At 52.1% G+C, this 15661-nt stretch overlaps 1 protein-coding gene across 3 annotated transcripts; it reads left to right on the forward strand.

Annotated features, from left to right (window-relative positions):
• Positions 1-783: 783 nt before the first annotated feature.
• Positions 784-13372, forward strand: LDB1 (LIM domain binding 1). 3 transcript variants are annotated; one of them, XM_006879990.1, is made up of 11 exons: positions 784-1142; positions 9226-9328; positions 9443-9487; positions 9589-9664; positions 9758-9860; positions 10262-10434; positions 10896-11018; positions 11231-11314; positions 11405-11528; positions 11736-11884; positions 12616-13372. In XM_006879990.1, the coding sequence occupies exons 1-11, from the start codon at positions 1118-1120 to the stop codon at positions 12844-12846; spliced, it is 1236 nt and encodes a 411-aa protein (XP_006880052.1). In that variant the 5' UTR covers positions 784-1117; the 3' UTR covers positions 12847-13372. The 3 variants fall into 3 exon arrangements, with proteins under 3 accessions (XP_006880052.1, XP_006880054.1, XP_006880053.1); XM_006879992.1 differs by having other exon boundaries at positions 950-1142; positions 11736-11878; positions 12616-12846; XM_006879991.1 differs by lacking the exon at positions 784-1142 and adding an exon at positions 6194-6741.
• The last annotated feature ends 2289 nt before the right edge of the window (positions 13373-15661 follow it).

Raw genomic sequence — 15661 nt, forward strand, 5'->3', positions numbered from 1 at the left:
GGAAAGATGGACTGCAGATCCCCCTGCCCAGTCCAACCTGGCGGTCAACCCGCGCCCTCCACCCCCAAACGCTGATCCTAGATTTTAGCCCTTAGGCAGAGGAGGGCGGGGACGCCACTTAATTAACCCTTTTAGCTCTCATCTCAACTGGTTTAGCAAGCAAGGCAGGAGTTGTTCAATTATGGAGGGAGGTGAGGTGGGGGACAGCTTCAACAATTATATGGTGCTGCTTTCTCCACTCAGACTCGGGTGGGGGGCAGATAACCAGAAACCTCCAGAATAAGAGTTAGATCTCAGCAGCAAGCAAAGGCAGGGGTCGGTAGTTCCTTCTCCCTCCCAGCGCGAGGCCAGGACTGTAGAGAGAGCTACACCTCAAGCCCACTGTGGCTCCGCCTCCCCGAGCCCTAGCTCCCGCTCCGGCTCATCTCCGCTCCAAGCCTGGCGGCGCCTGGAGAATCGACACCGAGTCGGAGGCTTCGCCTGCTCTTCCTCCCTCTTGCCTTCCCCTCTCTGGGGTCTCTGCCTCGGTCTCCTTTTTTTAAAAGCTGCGTCACATGCATGCCGTTGCCTGCACGCTGCCAGCCCCTCACCGCCCGCCGCGCAGCGCACGCACGTCGTCGCTTGCTGCGCGCTCGCCCGGGTCACTTTGACACCGCTCTCCCCTCCCACTAGCAGGGCAATTAGCATATTAATAAAGCCCGGCCCAGCCCGGCTGGGGCTGGAGAGCGGGCGCCTGCGAGAGCGAGGGAGGGAGAGCGAGCGGCGAGCGAGGGAGCGGGAGCGGGAGAGGGGGGCGAGCGGCGGCGGGTAGGGCGGCGGGAGCGCACAGACACGCACACGCACACGCGCACACACGGACACACACTCCGGGGACGCACACCCGCGCGCACACACGCAGAGGCAGCTTGCTTTCCTGCCTGGCTTCCTTCCTGTCTGCTCCGCGCCTGACAGGCCCCTTGCTGCAGCCAGGGGCCGCCCGCACTGGACTGAGGCCGGGCCGGGCCGGTGGAGAGGGCAGCGGGGGCCGCGGGCGGCGGCAGCGGCTCATGCCCGGCCTGTCCCCGCGCGGGGCGGGCACCGTGACTCGGCTGGGCCCCCAGCGGCGGGCGATGTGAAGATGTCAGTGGGCTGTGCCTGTCCTGGTGAGTCGAGTGTGCTCTAGCCCTATACCTCCCCCCCACCCCCAAGCCTCTTCATAGACCCTCACCCTTGTATGACGAGAACTTGTATGGGGGGCGTCGATGGCAGGGGGAGGTCTGGGGCTGTACGGGGTATACTGTGGGGGGAACTCGGTCCAGGGGAGGGTTTCTTACAACTGTAAATGCGCAACAGCCCCGAAGCACGCTGAGGCGACCATGGGGGTAGCTTATGTGTATGTACTGGGGGGAATGCTAATTGGGGAGGGGGCCGGGGGGGGCTAAAATTCCCAGAATTCCAAAGTGTTAGCCAATCAGAAGTGACTCTGGACTTTTGACCCCCCCCAGGTCATCATAGAGTTGTGATTGGCTGCTGTGGATTGTCTCCCCCCCCCCCATTACCAGCTGCCTATTTTACTCTTTACACATCCTTTGACACCCCCCACGCTATTGCTGAGGATCCTGTTTTGGGGAGAGGAATTGATTAGAGCCCATATTACCCTCCCCCACTTTTCCAGCCTGTTGCTAGGCAAGGTTGGCCCTCCAGAGGACAGGAGGTACTCCTGGGGGTGCCAAATAATTGGACCCTTGGGCATGGCATCTCTGACATAGTGGGAGGGGGGAATGTGGTGGTGGCTCCCGGCTGAGAAATGGAGTGTTATATGGAGAGTTGAGTTGGAGTAGCAACCCTTGACCCCAAAATGAGAACTTTAGAAAGGATCCAGATTCAAGGCCTCTGCCTTCCAAAACACATGGCAGACAGCTCCTACCAGAGACAGCGTGGGACTGTATCCTGAAGTAGAGATGGGGAGTGGGATCTACCTCACTGCCAGGATGGTAGGGAGGGGACATCATCAGAGAACCTCAGAACACAGTCTATCTCTATCCCCAGAACTGTCTATTTGAATTTTATCTGCAAGACTCCTGTGTTTTTGCTATCCTTAGCTTTGTCCTGAAGTTGGATATTCCAGAATTTAGCCTAGTTTGACTCCCTTTACCTCATCAAGATGCCTTGTTTATTTGGAGGCCCATACTTCATAACTAGAGCCCCTTTCCCCCTCCACAAAATCCCCAAGGGAAGCTGCCAGTGTCAAAGCTTCCTTGAAAATCATGTGACCCAGGCGGGGCTGGGCTGGGCACACACTTGAAGTGCCTGCTGGGGCTGACGTTTAAGGGGCATGGGGCCCAGAGGGAGGGCTAGTACAGCCTGAGGATCCTGGAATATCTTGGTGTGGGAACCCTTGGCTCCCGCTGCAGAGGGTGGGGGAGAGGAGGAGAGAAGGACTTGCCAAGTTGGAATCCTGCCTGATCCCATCATTCCCTCCCCTACCATCTTGGTGTTCATGTTTGTATTTTCTCCTTTATGTATTTACTCCATTGGTACCTGAGTTAAGATCCATCCATGTTCTGATCCCACCCATGACCCTGATTCTCTACTGTCACTCGTGAGCACAACAAAAACTAAAACTCTGAAAAAAACTCTAGAGATGAGTTTTAAATTATAGATTATCCATTTCCACAAGTAGTGGTAGGGGTTGTCAGGCTGGAGGTGGAGGGTAACTTGGCCCTGAAGTTGGAGTTACTGGATTCAGTGAGAGAAAGTTTCCCCCTCAGTCCTGGGAGCTGCAGCGCAGGGCAGAAAGAGGACACAGACCTAGAGATGTGTAATATAGGTGTGTAGTGAGGACAATTTTAGTAAGGGTCTCAAAATGAGATGTTCCTTTTGTGTATCTGTCAGCCTGACTGGGAAAGTGGAGAGGAAGATGGCTAAGACTTAGGAATCTTTTTTTCCCTGAAATGTGAAGAAATCTGATGAATTGATGCCACAGAGAATGGATGGAGGTTGGACTTCAAGGAGAACTACATAGGGAGGGGCTTGAGAATAACCCAGAGGTGGGGAGTGGTAGGAGTTGGGGCTGAGGGAACAAGGCTTACATGCTTGGATGGGAACGCATGCTTGAACACATGGGCTTGGTGCGTAGTAGCATATAGCAGTTACAGGTCCAAAGACCCCCGCCCCCTGGAGCAGCCCTGGGGTGGGGGCCAGGGAGCCCTGGCAGGCCGCCTGCCTGCTGCCTGCCTGCCTGCCTGTCTGAGTCTCTCCTTTGTGCTCTGCTGTCTCCCGGCTCCTCCTCCTCCCCCAGCCCAGCAGAGACAGCACATGCCCCACACATGTGACTGAGGGAAGCCAGAGCACACGCAGACCCACACACATGCACACGCGGAAACACCACCAGACACACACACACACACACACACACACACACAGAGCTCCCATAGTGCTCTTGGGGTGGGACTGTGAACAGCTTCTGGAGCTGAAATGGCCAGTATCCAGGAGGATCTCTACTAAGGGACATCACCATTAGCAGGATGCTAAGGGGGCCAGGGTCCTGTCTGGAGCAGCATGTGGCTCAGAAGGGTTAAGGCAGGGAGGAGTAGGGGGAGGGGAGGAGGTAGCAGTGGTGGCGGCTGGGAGCCAGGGGAGGATGGCAGAGCGCCAGGCCAACGGGAGGCCGGGCACAGACAAAGGAAGGGGGGCAGGCACACTGGAGGCCTGGGTCAGGGAGCCCCAGGGGCCCGGGCAGGGGGCAGTGCTGGGACCTCATCTTGTAGAGTGGGACAGGCTGCTTCTGTTCATTTCCCCCACCTCACCAAGGGTGCTCTCCATCTCCCATCACCTGTGTCATTCTTCTCCTAGCTTCGCCCTCTCCTCAATTTTTAAGGCTTCCTAATTCCGATTTTCTTTATATAGTTGGACCTCCTCTGGCCCCATGTGCCTGCGAACTGGGTCAGAACTAAGAGAGGACCAGTCTTCCTAGAGAAGGGAACCAAGACGGGACTTGTTTTGAATGGCCTGGAAGCCTGAGTAGCCCTTCTCCCTTGAATTTGAAGACAGCCTGGGTGGGAATTCAGAGCTCTAAGCCTTTAGACTTAGAATAGAAGCCAGAGCATGCACCCCTCCAAACTGCAGTGTGGTTAGAGGCCTGTGTTAGCCATACCTTGTAAAGGGGAAAGAGGTGGGAATGGCAGCAGTGCCTCAGGTCTGGTCTTGAGCAACATCAAGGCAAGGAAATGTTCAATAGGCAAAGAAATGAATTTCAGGCCCAGAGTTCCAGCTTCAGCCCTCTTGTCTACTTCTGATCTGTTCATGTTAGGATAATCTTTGTTCCTGTACATTCTCAGGATCTTCTGAGGTACTGCATGTGAATGCGTTTAGGAAAGTATAACTATATGATACAAATAGGAGTCATCTTGTCAATGGAGTGGAAATCAGGTTATCCCAGAGTTGTGCTATCAATTTGGGAGTTAGTGGGAATGTTGTAAATCCCGGAAGTAGGTAGTATATTGCAAGGTCTTGCTGAGCATCATAATTTTCTGTATATTTGGGAAAGATAGGATGTATATGTAATATGACCAGGCTGTAATGGAAAATGGTGTGTAGGTTTCAGGGAAAGTGGTTCCAGGGGTAAATTAGTTGCTGTGTAACAAATGGTCACAGTAGGATGTAATAGTTTGTCATCACCTCAGGGAAACAGTTTGTGTATTGAGTCAGGATGCTTGCATGTCATAAGTTCAAATGTGTGTGGAAGCTAGGGTATAACAGCTGTGTGTGTGTTTTGGGTTTGGATGAGTCTAGGAATAAGTGTATCACAGGTACTGTGAAAGCAGGATTTATTAGTTCTATGTAAAGAAGGATGTTCAGAGCCAGGTGCAGTAGTATTACTCTGTCAACTGGTGTGCATGTCATGGGAAATATTCTTCCTGGGACCATTTGTGAATATGGTGTGGGGGGGGATTAAGAAGCTGGTTTTCTTTTCTTTTTTTTTAAATTTTTTAAATTTTATTTTGTTCTTTTTTGTGCATGTACCGTCAAATCAGATCTGACTGGTACAGGAGGAGATTGCCCCTCCTTCTCCAGCAGAGCATCTGGTAGATTCGAACCGCGCACCTCTGGGATTGCAGGGATGCTGGTTTTCAAATTGCAAGCAGTAGGTCTTTCCTCCCGCTAATGTGTGCGCGTGCGTGCTTGCGTGCTTGTGCATGTTTTATTCCTTTTTCTATCTGTCCAAGTAATATGGTCTGAACTACATTACCTATTACCCAAGTTTTAGAAACACCTACGTTAGGATGTTCCCATTGCATTGAAGAACATTAATCACATACCTGTTCTCTCATAGTATCCCTGGGGGGATTCTGCAGCGGACTGGGCCCTTTCTGGGATCCTCGGATGTATTGCCTTCTCGAGCTCTGACAGCACTCCATTCTCTGCCACCCACATGTGTTCAGGGATGATAGTGGGGAAGACGGCTGGTGCACTGCTTAAAGTGCTCTCCTGCTATCTAAAAGGTCATTGGTTTGGATCCACCAGTCACAGTCGGCTTCTGAAACGGTTCACAGCCTTGGAAACCCTGCTGTGCCCTACAGGATTGCTAGGAGTTGGAATCCACATCTATGGTTTGGGACAAAGCTGAGTTGGAGGAAGGGAAACCTGGAATATCCACCTCCCTCCAGCCACTGTTTACTAGCCGAAGTCAGAATGTGTCTGTCAAAAATAACCCCCCAAGCCTCCCCCCCCCCCCCGCGCCCAGCTGCTCTGGGATTTCACCAGGGTCTGAAAGCCCAGGTGGCAGCTGGACCAGCCCTTAACCTGAGGGAACACAGGAGAGGGAGAGAGGTTTGGGAAGCAGTCTGAACAGAGTAGGGTGGTTGTAGAGAGGAGGGCATCCTCCTCCATCCTTGCTTGTGGCTTTGGATCCCCTGCTCACCCGGAGCACCTCGGCTGGAGCTGGCAGAGGGGTCGAGTTCCACGCCTCCCCTTCCTTCCAGCCGGTGGTGTATCTCTCACCCCCTGTCTCTTCCATCTCTGTCTCTCTTTTGTTTTTCTCAGCAGTCCCTCCCTCCCGGCCTCCCTCCCTCGCCCGCTCCTTCTTCCTCTTTCTCCGGGAGGGGGCGGGGCCGGCGGGGCAGCTCCACCCTCCGCCCGCCCTGGGGCCTCATTCGGAGAGCGACTCGCGGAGAGCGAGCAAGCGAGCCGAGGGGGAGAGCAGAGGAGAGAGGAGAGGAGAAAAGGCTGGGAGCCGGCGGGCGCTGTGTGTGTGCGCGTGGAGGGGAGTGTGGGAGTGAGCGTGCGAGCCGCCCTTGCCCCTCCTGTGGTCCCAGCAGAGGGGCCCGGTGCCCGGTGGCCTGGGGAGGGCGGGCGGGCGACTTGGAGGCAGAGGCAGCTAGAGGCGGCGGGAGAGCCGACGAGGAGGAGGAGGAGAGAGGAAAGAGCCGAGCAGCCATTGTTGAAGGAAACCTTGCAAACAAAGAAGGCTCCGGACTCCCCGCGGCCCCCCGCCCCCCAGGCCGGCCCCCCTGCCCCCGGCCCCCAGCCCAGTGGCCATTGTAACTTTCCCCCGGGGCTGTGAGCGCCGAGGGGCGGGCCGAGGCCGTGCGTGAGAGTCTTTGTGCGGCCCGCAGAGTGCAGCTCCCCGTCAGGCCTACCTGTCCCACCCGGGCCATGAGCGGCTGAAGTTGCCCCTCTCCCCCAGTCCTCGCCCGTGCCGGGGCCCCTCTGGGCTGCCAGCGCTCCCCGCACCTCTCCTGGCCCCCTCAGTTCTCTCAGGTAAGTCTGGACACCCAGCAAGCCTGTTGGAGTGGGTGGAGGGTCCCCAGTCTGTCCCAGGCCTGCTGTGTTTGCCTGTGCGAGAGATGCCCCAGCTTTGAGAGGTGGAGGCGCTGAGACCTGCTGTGGGATAGCCAACCCCAAAAGAAGACCTGCCCACAGGTCAGGCTGGTTACCATGGAAATGCTCAGCTGGAGGTGCCCCCTTCAGCCCCAGGATGGAGCTTCCATCCTGAGTAAACTTTGCTAGTTCTGAACACTTCCTCTCTTTGCTCCCTTTTCTAAGGGCTCCTAGTTTGCTGCTGTAGATGGGAGTGGGGCTGTATCTGATTCCAGGGGGAGGATGACACCTCCCCTACACCCCCACCCCCCACTTTACTCCTCTACCCTTGCTGCTGGGGACAGGCAGCAACAGGGACAGATGGTCTGGGTGATGTTCCCTCCCCTTCTCACTTGCTAGCCCTTGCGTTCAGGCTACTGGGAGCTGCTGAAGCCCTGGAGAGATACTCAGTTTGTTTCTGTCCATTTGCTGGAGGTGTAAATAGAGGCTCCAAAGAACTATTACCCAGTCCCAGGCAAGGTCAGTTCAGTCCTTTGAGAGAGAAACTGAGGCCCTGTGATCTCAGTTGAAAAGAAACCTAACTGTTCTGCTTCTGTTCTTTGTAGTGGAGCTGGCAGGTTTCTTCAGGTGGCCCTGAAATTGAGAGTTTAGGACAGCTAATGGTTTTTTTGAAAAGTAGTGTTGTTTAGAGGATGATGGCTCCTAGGCTTTTAGGGTCATTGCCCAGGCCGGGACAGTTGGTAGAGTCTCTGAGCTCTGGCTTTCTGTGTGGCCTCAGTCTATAGACTTGGGTATGGGATGAGGACCATCTCTTTCTTGAGGATACCACTTTCCAATCCTCAGTGGAATGTGAAGGCTGTGTGTGCTGTGTTGTTACATGTGGGTGTCACTTGAAAGAGCTCACATGTGGGGTGAGGGCTTGTTGCTGGCACCCCAATTCTGCCTGAGGCTGCTGAGTTCCATCCTTTGGTAGGCATGTTGGGGCGAGCTGAGGGTGGAAGCCTGCTAGACAGGATGAGACGCACACATGTATGTGCAGGCATACACTCTTGGCACCTGCAGGGATTGTGTAGTTTGAGCCCTTAAGGGACCCTCCTTCGCCCATGTTGTGAGGAGGGGGCCCAAGGGAGAGAATTAAATGACACATGTTGGCACAGGGTCTTCCTTTGTTTCTTCCCCCCAAAGAACAAAATAGATTTTGTATCCAAATTGGAGGGAGTTTAGATAGATACGCCTCATAAAGGTACCCTTCTATTGCAACCAAATTTGGGGACCTGAAGGAAGTAGATATGGCTGGGGTCAGAACCATTTGGGACTGTGCCTCTGTTTCCCCATCCCATCTCTTGGAGAGGGTTGGGAATGTGATTGTGGTAATACCTAGCTTTATTAACAGTGACTATAACACTTTGCAATCAGGAAATGGTATACCAGGAACTATTTGCCCCTGATTGAGGGGGACTTGTGCATGAGCACACAGAGACAGACTTCTGTTTAGTTACCACTTGTCTCCTAGACTGAGCTTCTCACTCACCATGCCTCCTCCCTGCCCCCTTCCATGTGTAAGTGTAGTGGGATCCAGTGGAGGCTTATCTGTCTGCCTCCCCCTCTGCAAGTCTCAGAAGAGAAAAGGGCTTGAAACTTTGGGCTTCTGGTTTGGAGACAATAAGGTACCTATGGTGGGTGTGAGGTAGGGAGGTGAGCTGATAAGGGAAAGGCAGTTGGTAGGGAGGCAAAAGGCCCAACTGGTTATCTGCTTGGGTGGCACCCACCCCTCTTTATCTATCTGCTGCCCTCCTGAGACCCTGATCCAGAAGCTAGTAAATTTCCCCCCTTTCCTCTTAGAGGATAGTAGAGGTGACTAATGGTAGCCATCTCTGGTATTTTGTTTGTTTTTTGAATGGTACTAGTATGGGCTATGAGAATCAGAAGATCTGAACTAAAGCCCTAGTTTTTCCACTTACCAATTCTCTGATTTTGACAAATTCCTGTGAATCCTTAGTTGCCTCATCTCTAAAATGACAGTAATGTTACAATCATCCTGGAAATTCATAAGGTATGCTTATGATTGTGCAAAGTAATGCAGATAAAAAGGTTTATCTAAATTAGATTCTAGTGTTTGGATGTTTTTTGTTTACATGTATAGATCTTCTCAACTTCATTTTCTCTGCTGATATACAGCCATCAGTCATGTGAAAAAAGGGAGTCTTGAGTGTGGCGTAAGATTAGGGCTCATGCTTCTTGTTTCTTAATAAGGAAGATGACTAGAGATAGGTGCTCCTTAAAGACACTTCTTTTGCCCAGTCATCTCCTGTTGTAATCTGAGCCTGGGGGGTTTGTGAGACTTGTTTCTGTCCACAGAGTCACAGGTTTCCGGATGATCTCCTGAGAGGAGCTTAGGAGACCCCTTCTTCCTTTCCCTTTTAGGTTGTTCCTCAAAGTCATTCAAGCTGTACTCACCGAAGGAGCCCCCGAACGGCAACGCCTTTCCCCCTTTCCATCCTGGCACCATGCTGGATCGGGATGTGGGGTGAGTCTCTTACTCTCTTCTTAGCTCTTCCCCAGATGAGATCCTGCTTAGAAGGGAGAGAGAATAGCCTTCAATAATTCTGTCTGCCATTATCATTCTCTTTTCCTTAAACAGCCCAACTCCCATGTACCCGCCTACATACCTGGAACCTGGGATTGGGTAAGTGAAGTCCTGTGGGAGGTCCAGTGCTTTCCATTATAGAAGGGGGGGTGCGTTACTTCTGCTGACGTGACCTCCCTGCTTCATTCATTCTTCTCCAGGAGGCACACACCGTATGGCAACCAAACTGACTACAGAATATTTGAACTTAACAAACGGCTTCAAAACTGGACAGAGGTATGGATAAGGAGGAAAGGGCTGAGAAGGTGGGTAATCAGGCACCCTGGTGGGAAGTCTTAGGACACACAAGCCTCTCCCCATTATTCCTAGGAGTGTGACAATCTCTGGTGGGATGCTTTTACAACTGAGTTCTTTGAGGATGATGCCATGTTAACCATCACTTTCTGCCTGGAGGATGGACCAAAGAGATATAGTGAGTGGGTTCTAGGGGTCCCACCAGACTACCTGTGAGAATGCATGCCTCTTGTATACTTCTTTTACATATATAATTTTTATATGCGTTTATATCTTGGTTTCCGTTCAACCATTTATGCACATTTTGTTTTAGAACATTCATTACAATGCTCACCATGTAATCATGTGCTTTCCACTTCCTCTATGCAATTCTCATTTTCACTAATTCTTTTGTCCTACCTCTTCCTACCTTCTGGGCTTTACCCTTGGGGAAATGTAGCTCTTCTGTACTTAAAGTCGTCCTGTGTACTTCTAAGGAATGCGATGAGTAAATTGTCTCAGGGACCTCTGTTGGCAAGGGAGATTCTTGTTTGCGCCTTTTGAGTTTCTGTCCTGAAGACTTTGTCCCATCTCTGACAGCCATTGGCCGGACCCTGATCCCACGCTACTTCCGCAGCATCTTTGAAGGGGGTGCCACGGAGCTGTATTATGTGCTTAAGCACCCGAAGGAGGCATTCCACAGCAACTTTGTATCCCTCGACTGTGACCAGGGCAGCATGGTGACCCAGCATGGCAAACCCATGTTCACCCAGGTCAGCAGCCCAGCTAGAGGTGGGACAGTGGAGCACCTAGGCTTGCTTCCCCTTTTCTCTCTCAAACTATCCCTAGGGAGATAGAACAAGAAAGTGACAAAATGAGAAGGGAGGGCAGGCTTATTGTCACATTCATCAAGCATTTATTGAGCACCTGATTTTCTGGGCACCAGAGGTATACCAGTGAATAAAGACTACCCTCACAGGCCTTATAACAGATGGGTATATCACTAGCTGCCTGGGTGGAAAAGAAGGATGTGTTAAGCAGTGTATGTGTATAAAGGGAGAATGGTGACAGGCATATGAAGGGTCAGGATGCTGTGACAATTCTGTACCCATATTTACTTGCAGATGGCAGTAGTGTGTGCAATAGAAGAGTTATGAGCAAATGGGGAAGATTATAACAGGCACACTTTCCGACATATGAGGAAGGGACAAGTTTGTAATAAGTCTGTCCCTAGGTGTGTGTTGAGGGACGATTGTACCTGGAGTTCATGTTTGATGACATGATGCGGATAAAGACGTGGCACTTCAGCATCCGGCAGCACCGAGAGCTCATCCCCCGTAGCATCCTTGCCATGCACGTGAGTTATGGTCAGGACTTAGGATTCGAAGGTGAGGGCCAGCGGTAGACAGGGTGGGATAAAGTCTGCCATTTCATGACTGTGACTTGAACCTGGGAAAGCAGGTATAATAATAACTTCTGGCCTCTTTTCTCTCAGGAGCAACACAATGCTTCGACCATAGGGCAGGTGAACTGCCCTGGTTCCAATATTCTTGTCTTTCCTCCCACCAGGCCCAGGACCCACAGATGCTAGATCAGCTCTCTAAAAACATCACCCGATGTGGGCTGTCCAATTCCACTCTCAACTACCTCCGAGTAAGTCTGATTATCTCATCCCTGCCCCAGCCCAAGTTGCTCTCTGCTGCATGTCTCTCCCTTAGTGAACACTTTGTCATTGCCCCTCAGCTCTGTGTGATACTCGAGCCCATGCAGGAGCTCATGTCTCGCCATAAGACCTACAGCCTCAGCCCTCGAGACTGCCTCAAGACTTGCCTTTTCCAGAAGTGGCAGCGCATGGTAGCACCCCCAGGTGAGCGCCTTACATCTGCATCTCTTACCAGGATCTGATGATACTGCTCCCCAAAGCTGTATCTTCATCACCCCACGAACATCTCCTTACCCCTTCCTTGATTCTTCCAAGATTGGAATCAGAGTAGGCTGGGACTCTGTAGGAGCCAGAATGGGAATAGTGGGCCCAGGCCCTCTTCCACCTGAGTCTTTTTTCCATTCGGCACAGCGGAGCCTGCACGGCAGCAGCCCAGCAAACGGCGGAAACGGAAGATGTCAGGGGGTAGCACCATGAGCTCGGGAGGTGGCAACACCAATAACAGCAACAGCAAGAAGAAGAGCCCAGCCAGCACCTTCGCCCTCTCCAGCCAGGTACCTGTAAGCATCTCGGCTTTCTTCTCTCTTCTGGGCTCCCCCACGGCTGACCCCTGACCCCTGTCCCAGGTTGAGCTCGCTAACAGACGTAGAAACAAAGATGATTTGACGTTTTTTCTCACTGCTGTACTCTACCAGCATGGGTTGACTGACTCCTGTCACTGATGAGAGAGACCTTGTCAGGTATATATGTGGTTGTGGTCACACATAGGAACCTAGACATAAAGGGACAGAGACGGCCATGAGAACTCACAGATGCTCAGGAAAGACACTTTGGAGATATACAGACCATCAGAGACATGCACATTTATCCTGCTGTGAGGACACACAGATTTGAATGCTTGTGAATCTAGGACACAGACATGGCTACATGCACAGACTTTTCCTGCCTTTTTTTTTATCTACTCCCTTTCTTACATATGGACAGAAGTTTAGGAACCCCTTGATTTTTTTTTTTTAATTATTTTTTTCCAGGGAGATAGGCTAAGGAAGTAGATTGCCTTTCTCCCACAATCTAGTGGGACATGGGCTAAAGGCTGTGAGGCTCTGAAGTCCTTCATTTGGAAGGACTTCAGGAACTGAGGGTGTTGGAGGAGTTGGTATTAAATTTGGGTGTGAGTTGGGGCCGGGGGTGTTGAGTTTCTGGGGTTGGTACTGGGGTTCTGGGGTGTCTGCTGCCCTGGGCTGGGCGAGCCCCTGCCCCGATTATGTTTGGGGACCTCCGCCACTCTCAGGATGTGATGGTGGTGGGGGAGCCCACCCTGATGGGCGGGGAGTTCGGGGACGAGGACGAGAGGCTCATCACCCGGCTGGAGAACACCCAGTTTGACGCGGCCAACGGCATTGACGACGAGGACAGCTTTAACAACTCCCCCGCATTGGGCGCCAACAGCCCCTGGAACAGCAAGCCTCCGTCCAGCCAAGAAAGCAAATCGGAGAACCCCACATCACAGGCCTCCCAGTAAAGGCCCTGCCATGGCCACCTAGTGCTCTGCCTGCCTGCCCCTTCCCTCGCAGCCCCAGGGAGCAGAAGACAAAATGAAGAGACTGAGCATCTAAAATGGGCAGCCTCTATCCACCCACTTCAGGGAGGAACTGGACTCACCAGGGCAGGTGCCAAGACTTGCCCACCAGTGGCTCTGGATTGGGCATGACGTCTGCAGAGCCTTTTGGGGGAAGAGAGTACGCAAGTGGATGCCCACGTGGTTCTGGGCCTCTAAGGAGAGAAATGTCCTGATTACCCTCCAGGACGTTTGCATCCATCCTCACTGGGTTTCCCATCCTCTTGACTGTACCCCCTTCATTCAAGCCTGGGGTTGTCTATATCTATAGCCCTTAGGGACTAAAAGTTACAGGGCATGGTTGAATGCTCCCAATCCCTCCCACTGGTGGCTGGCAGTAGAAGGGTAAACCTCTGGGCTCTTCTTCCCTTCTGCTACCTATCTTAGCTCCAAGTTTTTAAAAAAAATAATATTATTAAAAATGTAAGTTTTTAAAAAAAAAGAAGTCACTCATGTCCCCCCTCAACTCCTGTTAAAAGTCCAGCTACCTCCCTACTCCTGGCAGATGGGGGGCCGAGGTGGGGGTGAATGAGGGTGAGGGCTATACATACCATTTTATTCAGTTTGAGAGCTTCAGACCAAGGAGACACTTTGCCATCAACATTTCCCTTTTCCTCTTGAGTGACACGTTGGGGAAGGCATGCCATGGGTGGACAAGGGGCCTGTTGGTGGCCACATCTGCCCCTCTGTTGGTGACAACCCCAGACTGTTGTGTCTGTCTCCTCCTCCCTCAGAACTCTGGCCTGCTCTCCTAGTTCTTGTGACTCCCTCTATCACAGTCCGCAACCCTCCCCTCCTGTGGTGTGTCTGTTCTTCACAAGTCCTCAACTAGCGAAGCTGTCCTGGATGAAGGAGGGGAGGCGTCCTCCCTTAGGGAGTGTGGTGGGAAGGGAACAACCTTCCTTATTGCTGTGTTTTTGTTTTGTCTCAGTGGGGCTGGCATGGGACAGAGAGGGGCTAATCCATTCTCCTTTGGTACCCTTCCCCCTCCCCCAACTGCATATCTAGCCCTTCCCTTCTCGCTAGAGAGGGAAAGGAGCCACTAAAGGTGTTCCAGCTCTGTTACCAGGGAGAAAGAAATCAAGGGTCTTCATCTCCCAGTAACCCTTCTCTCTCCTTCATAAAAGGGAGAAGGAGGCAGCCAAGATCCTCAGCTCCATTTCATACATGGATGCATGGAGGCTTAGGGCCCAGGGCAAGGCAAAGAGCAGGGCTCCATGAGTCTAGGTCCAGCTCTGTGGCTTTGCTGCATTTTCCCCATGGCCAGTCCCAGAAGTGTTGGCATCACCTCTCTCCTCACTCCTGGTTTCTGGGATCTCCCATACAGTTTCCTCCATTCTAGCTGCCACTGTCGAGAGGTTGTTGGGTCAGGAGCTGAGGGGAAAGGTGGGGAACATGGATGTCCCACCCAAGCTGTAATGCCTTTTTTCTGGGGGGGAGGGCCATTTGAGTCATGTATGGTACCGATCAATAAAGAGACTTTTCAGTTTGAGAGTGTCCTGGTTGGTCATTGATGCCCAATAATGACTCCGGCGAAGTTAATCTTTCCTCCTTCCTTTCTGCCCTAAAGCCAGCAATTGAGGAGGGGCTATGAATTTGGCTTATGAATTTCCCTTCCCTTCTCATTTTCTTTAGCTTTTCTGCTCATTTGATTAGTAACTAGTCACCTCAGACCCTAAAATTTCCCTCTAAATTAGGGTCATATCGCCCTGAGAAGTTGGCTTCTTTCCCCAGTAGACAACTCCCCTTGGGACTAGCTTTCCCCACCCCTAGCTGCCAAGTGGCTGCCAGCCAGAGGTGCCCCCCTTGAGGCCAGTTTCCTGGGATAGGCAGCCTTAATTAGTGTGGTGGAGTGGGGATAGACGTTTGTCCAGGGCAAGCTTGGATTGAAGGAGAGTACCTGGGAGACTCAAGTCCTGTTTTTGTCGGTAAAGTTGCTACCCCCATCCAGTCCCTGCTTGCCAACCCATTTGAGCTATCTGAACTAGTAGTCTCCCCTGGTGGTAAAGTCCCTGGGTGAGGGATTAAAAAAGTAGATTGTTTGTCTCCTTGAAAGTTTGAGTGAGGGGTTGTGGGGAGGAGGAAAGAAAGTCTTAAGGCTGTTGCTAGGGGACAGCCTGGCGTTCCATAGAAAGACTGAACAGTCTCAAGTCACAGTGACTACTGTGACAAAGTAGAACTGCCCCAGAGGGGGTTTTCCCCCTCTTTGAGTTACAAAGTTAGATTCTCCGAGTGCAGATCTCCCATCTGCTGCAGAACCACTAGTGGGTTTGAACCACTGACTTTGGCTTAGAAGCTAAATACTCAGTATTGTACTGCCAGGACTCCTAGAACAGTTACTGATAACTAAGGAAACTAGTGTGTGTTTCAGACTCCTTTTGACTTACTTCCCTGATTCAGCTCTGCCATTACTAAAGAAGACTGGTGAGATAGGAAGACCCTGCTAGTAGAGTAGGGGTCTTGGCATTCCTCAGCCTCTTGTCTTTCATCCAGGCAGAGGAAACTGAGGCTTCAGACTTTCACACCATCCCTATTAGAGCACATGGCTGTTAGCAGAGAAAGTACTGCACAAGGACCATAGGCTTTCAGATCCAAGTGGTTGCATTGGCCCTGTCCTGCTGCCAGCCCCAGTGCCTCGGGACACTAAGGCCTGCATTGGCACCTCCTCTGCACGCCTGACTTGAACAAAGGACATTTACTAATCTGTCTAGCTTTAGAT

Source organism: Elephantulus edwardii, unplaced genomic scaffold, assembly GCF_000299155.1.
Source record: "Elephantulus edwardii isolate Elephantulus edwardi_28Jun2011 unplaced genomic scaffold, EleEdw1.0 scaffold00006, whole genome shotgun sequence".
NCBI lineage: Eukaryota > Metazoa > Chordata > Mammalia > Macroscelidea > Macroscelididae > Elephantulus > Elephantulus edwardii.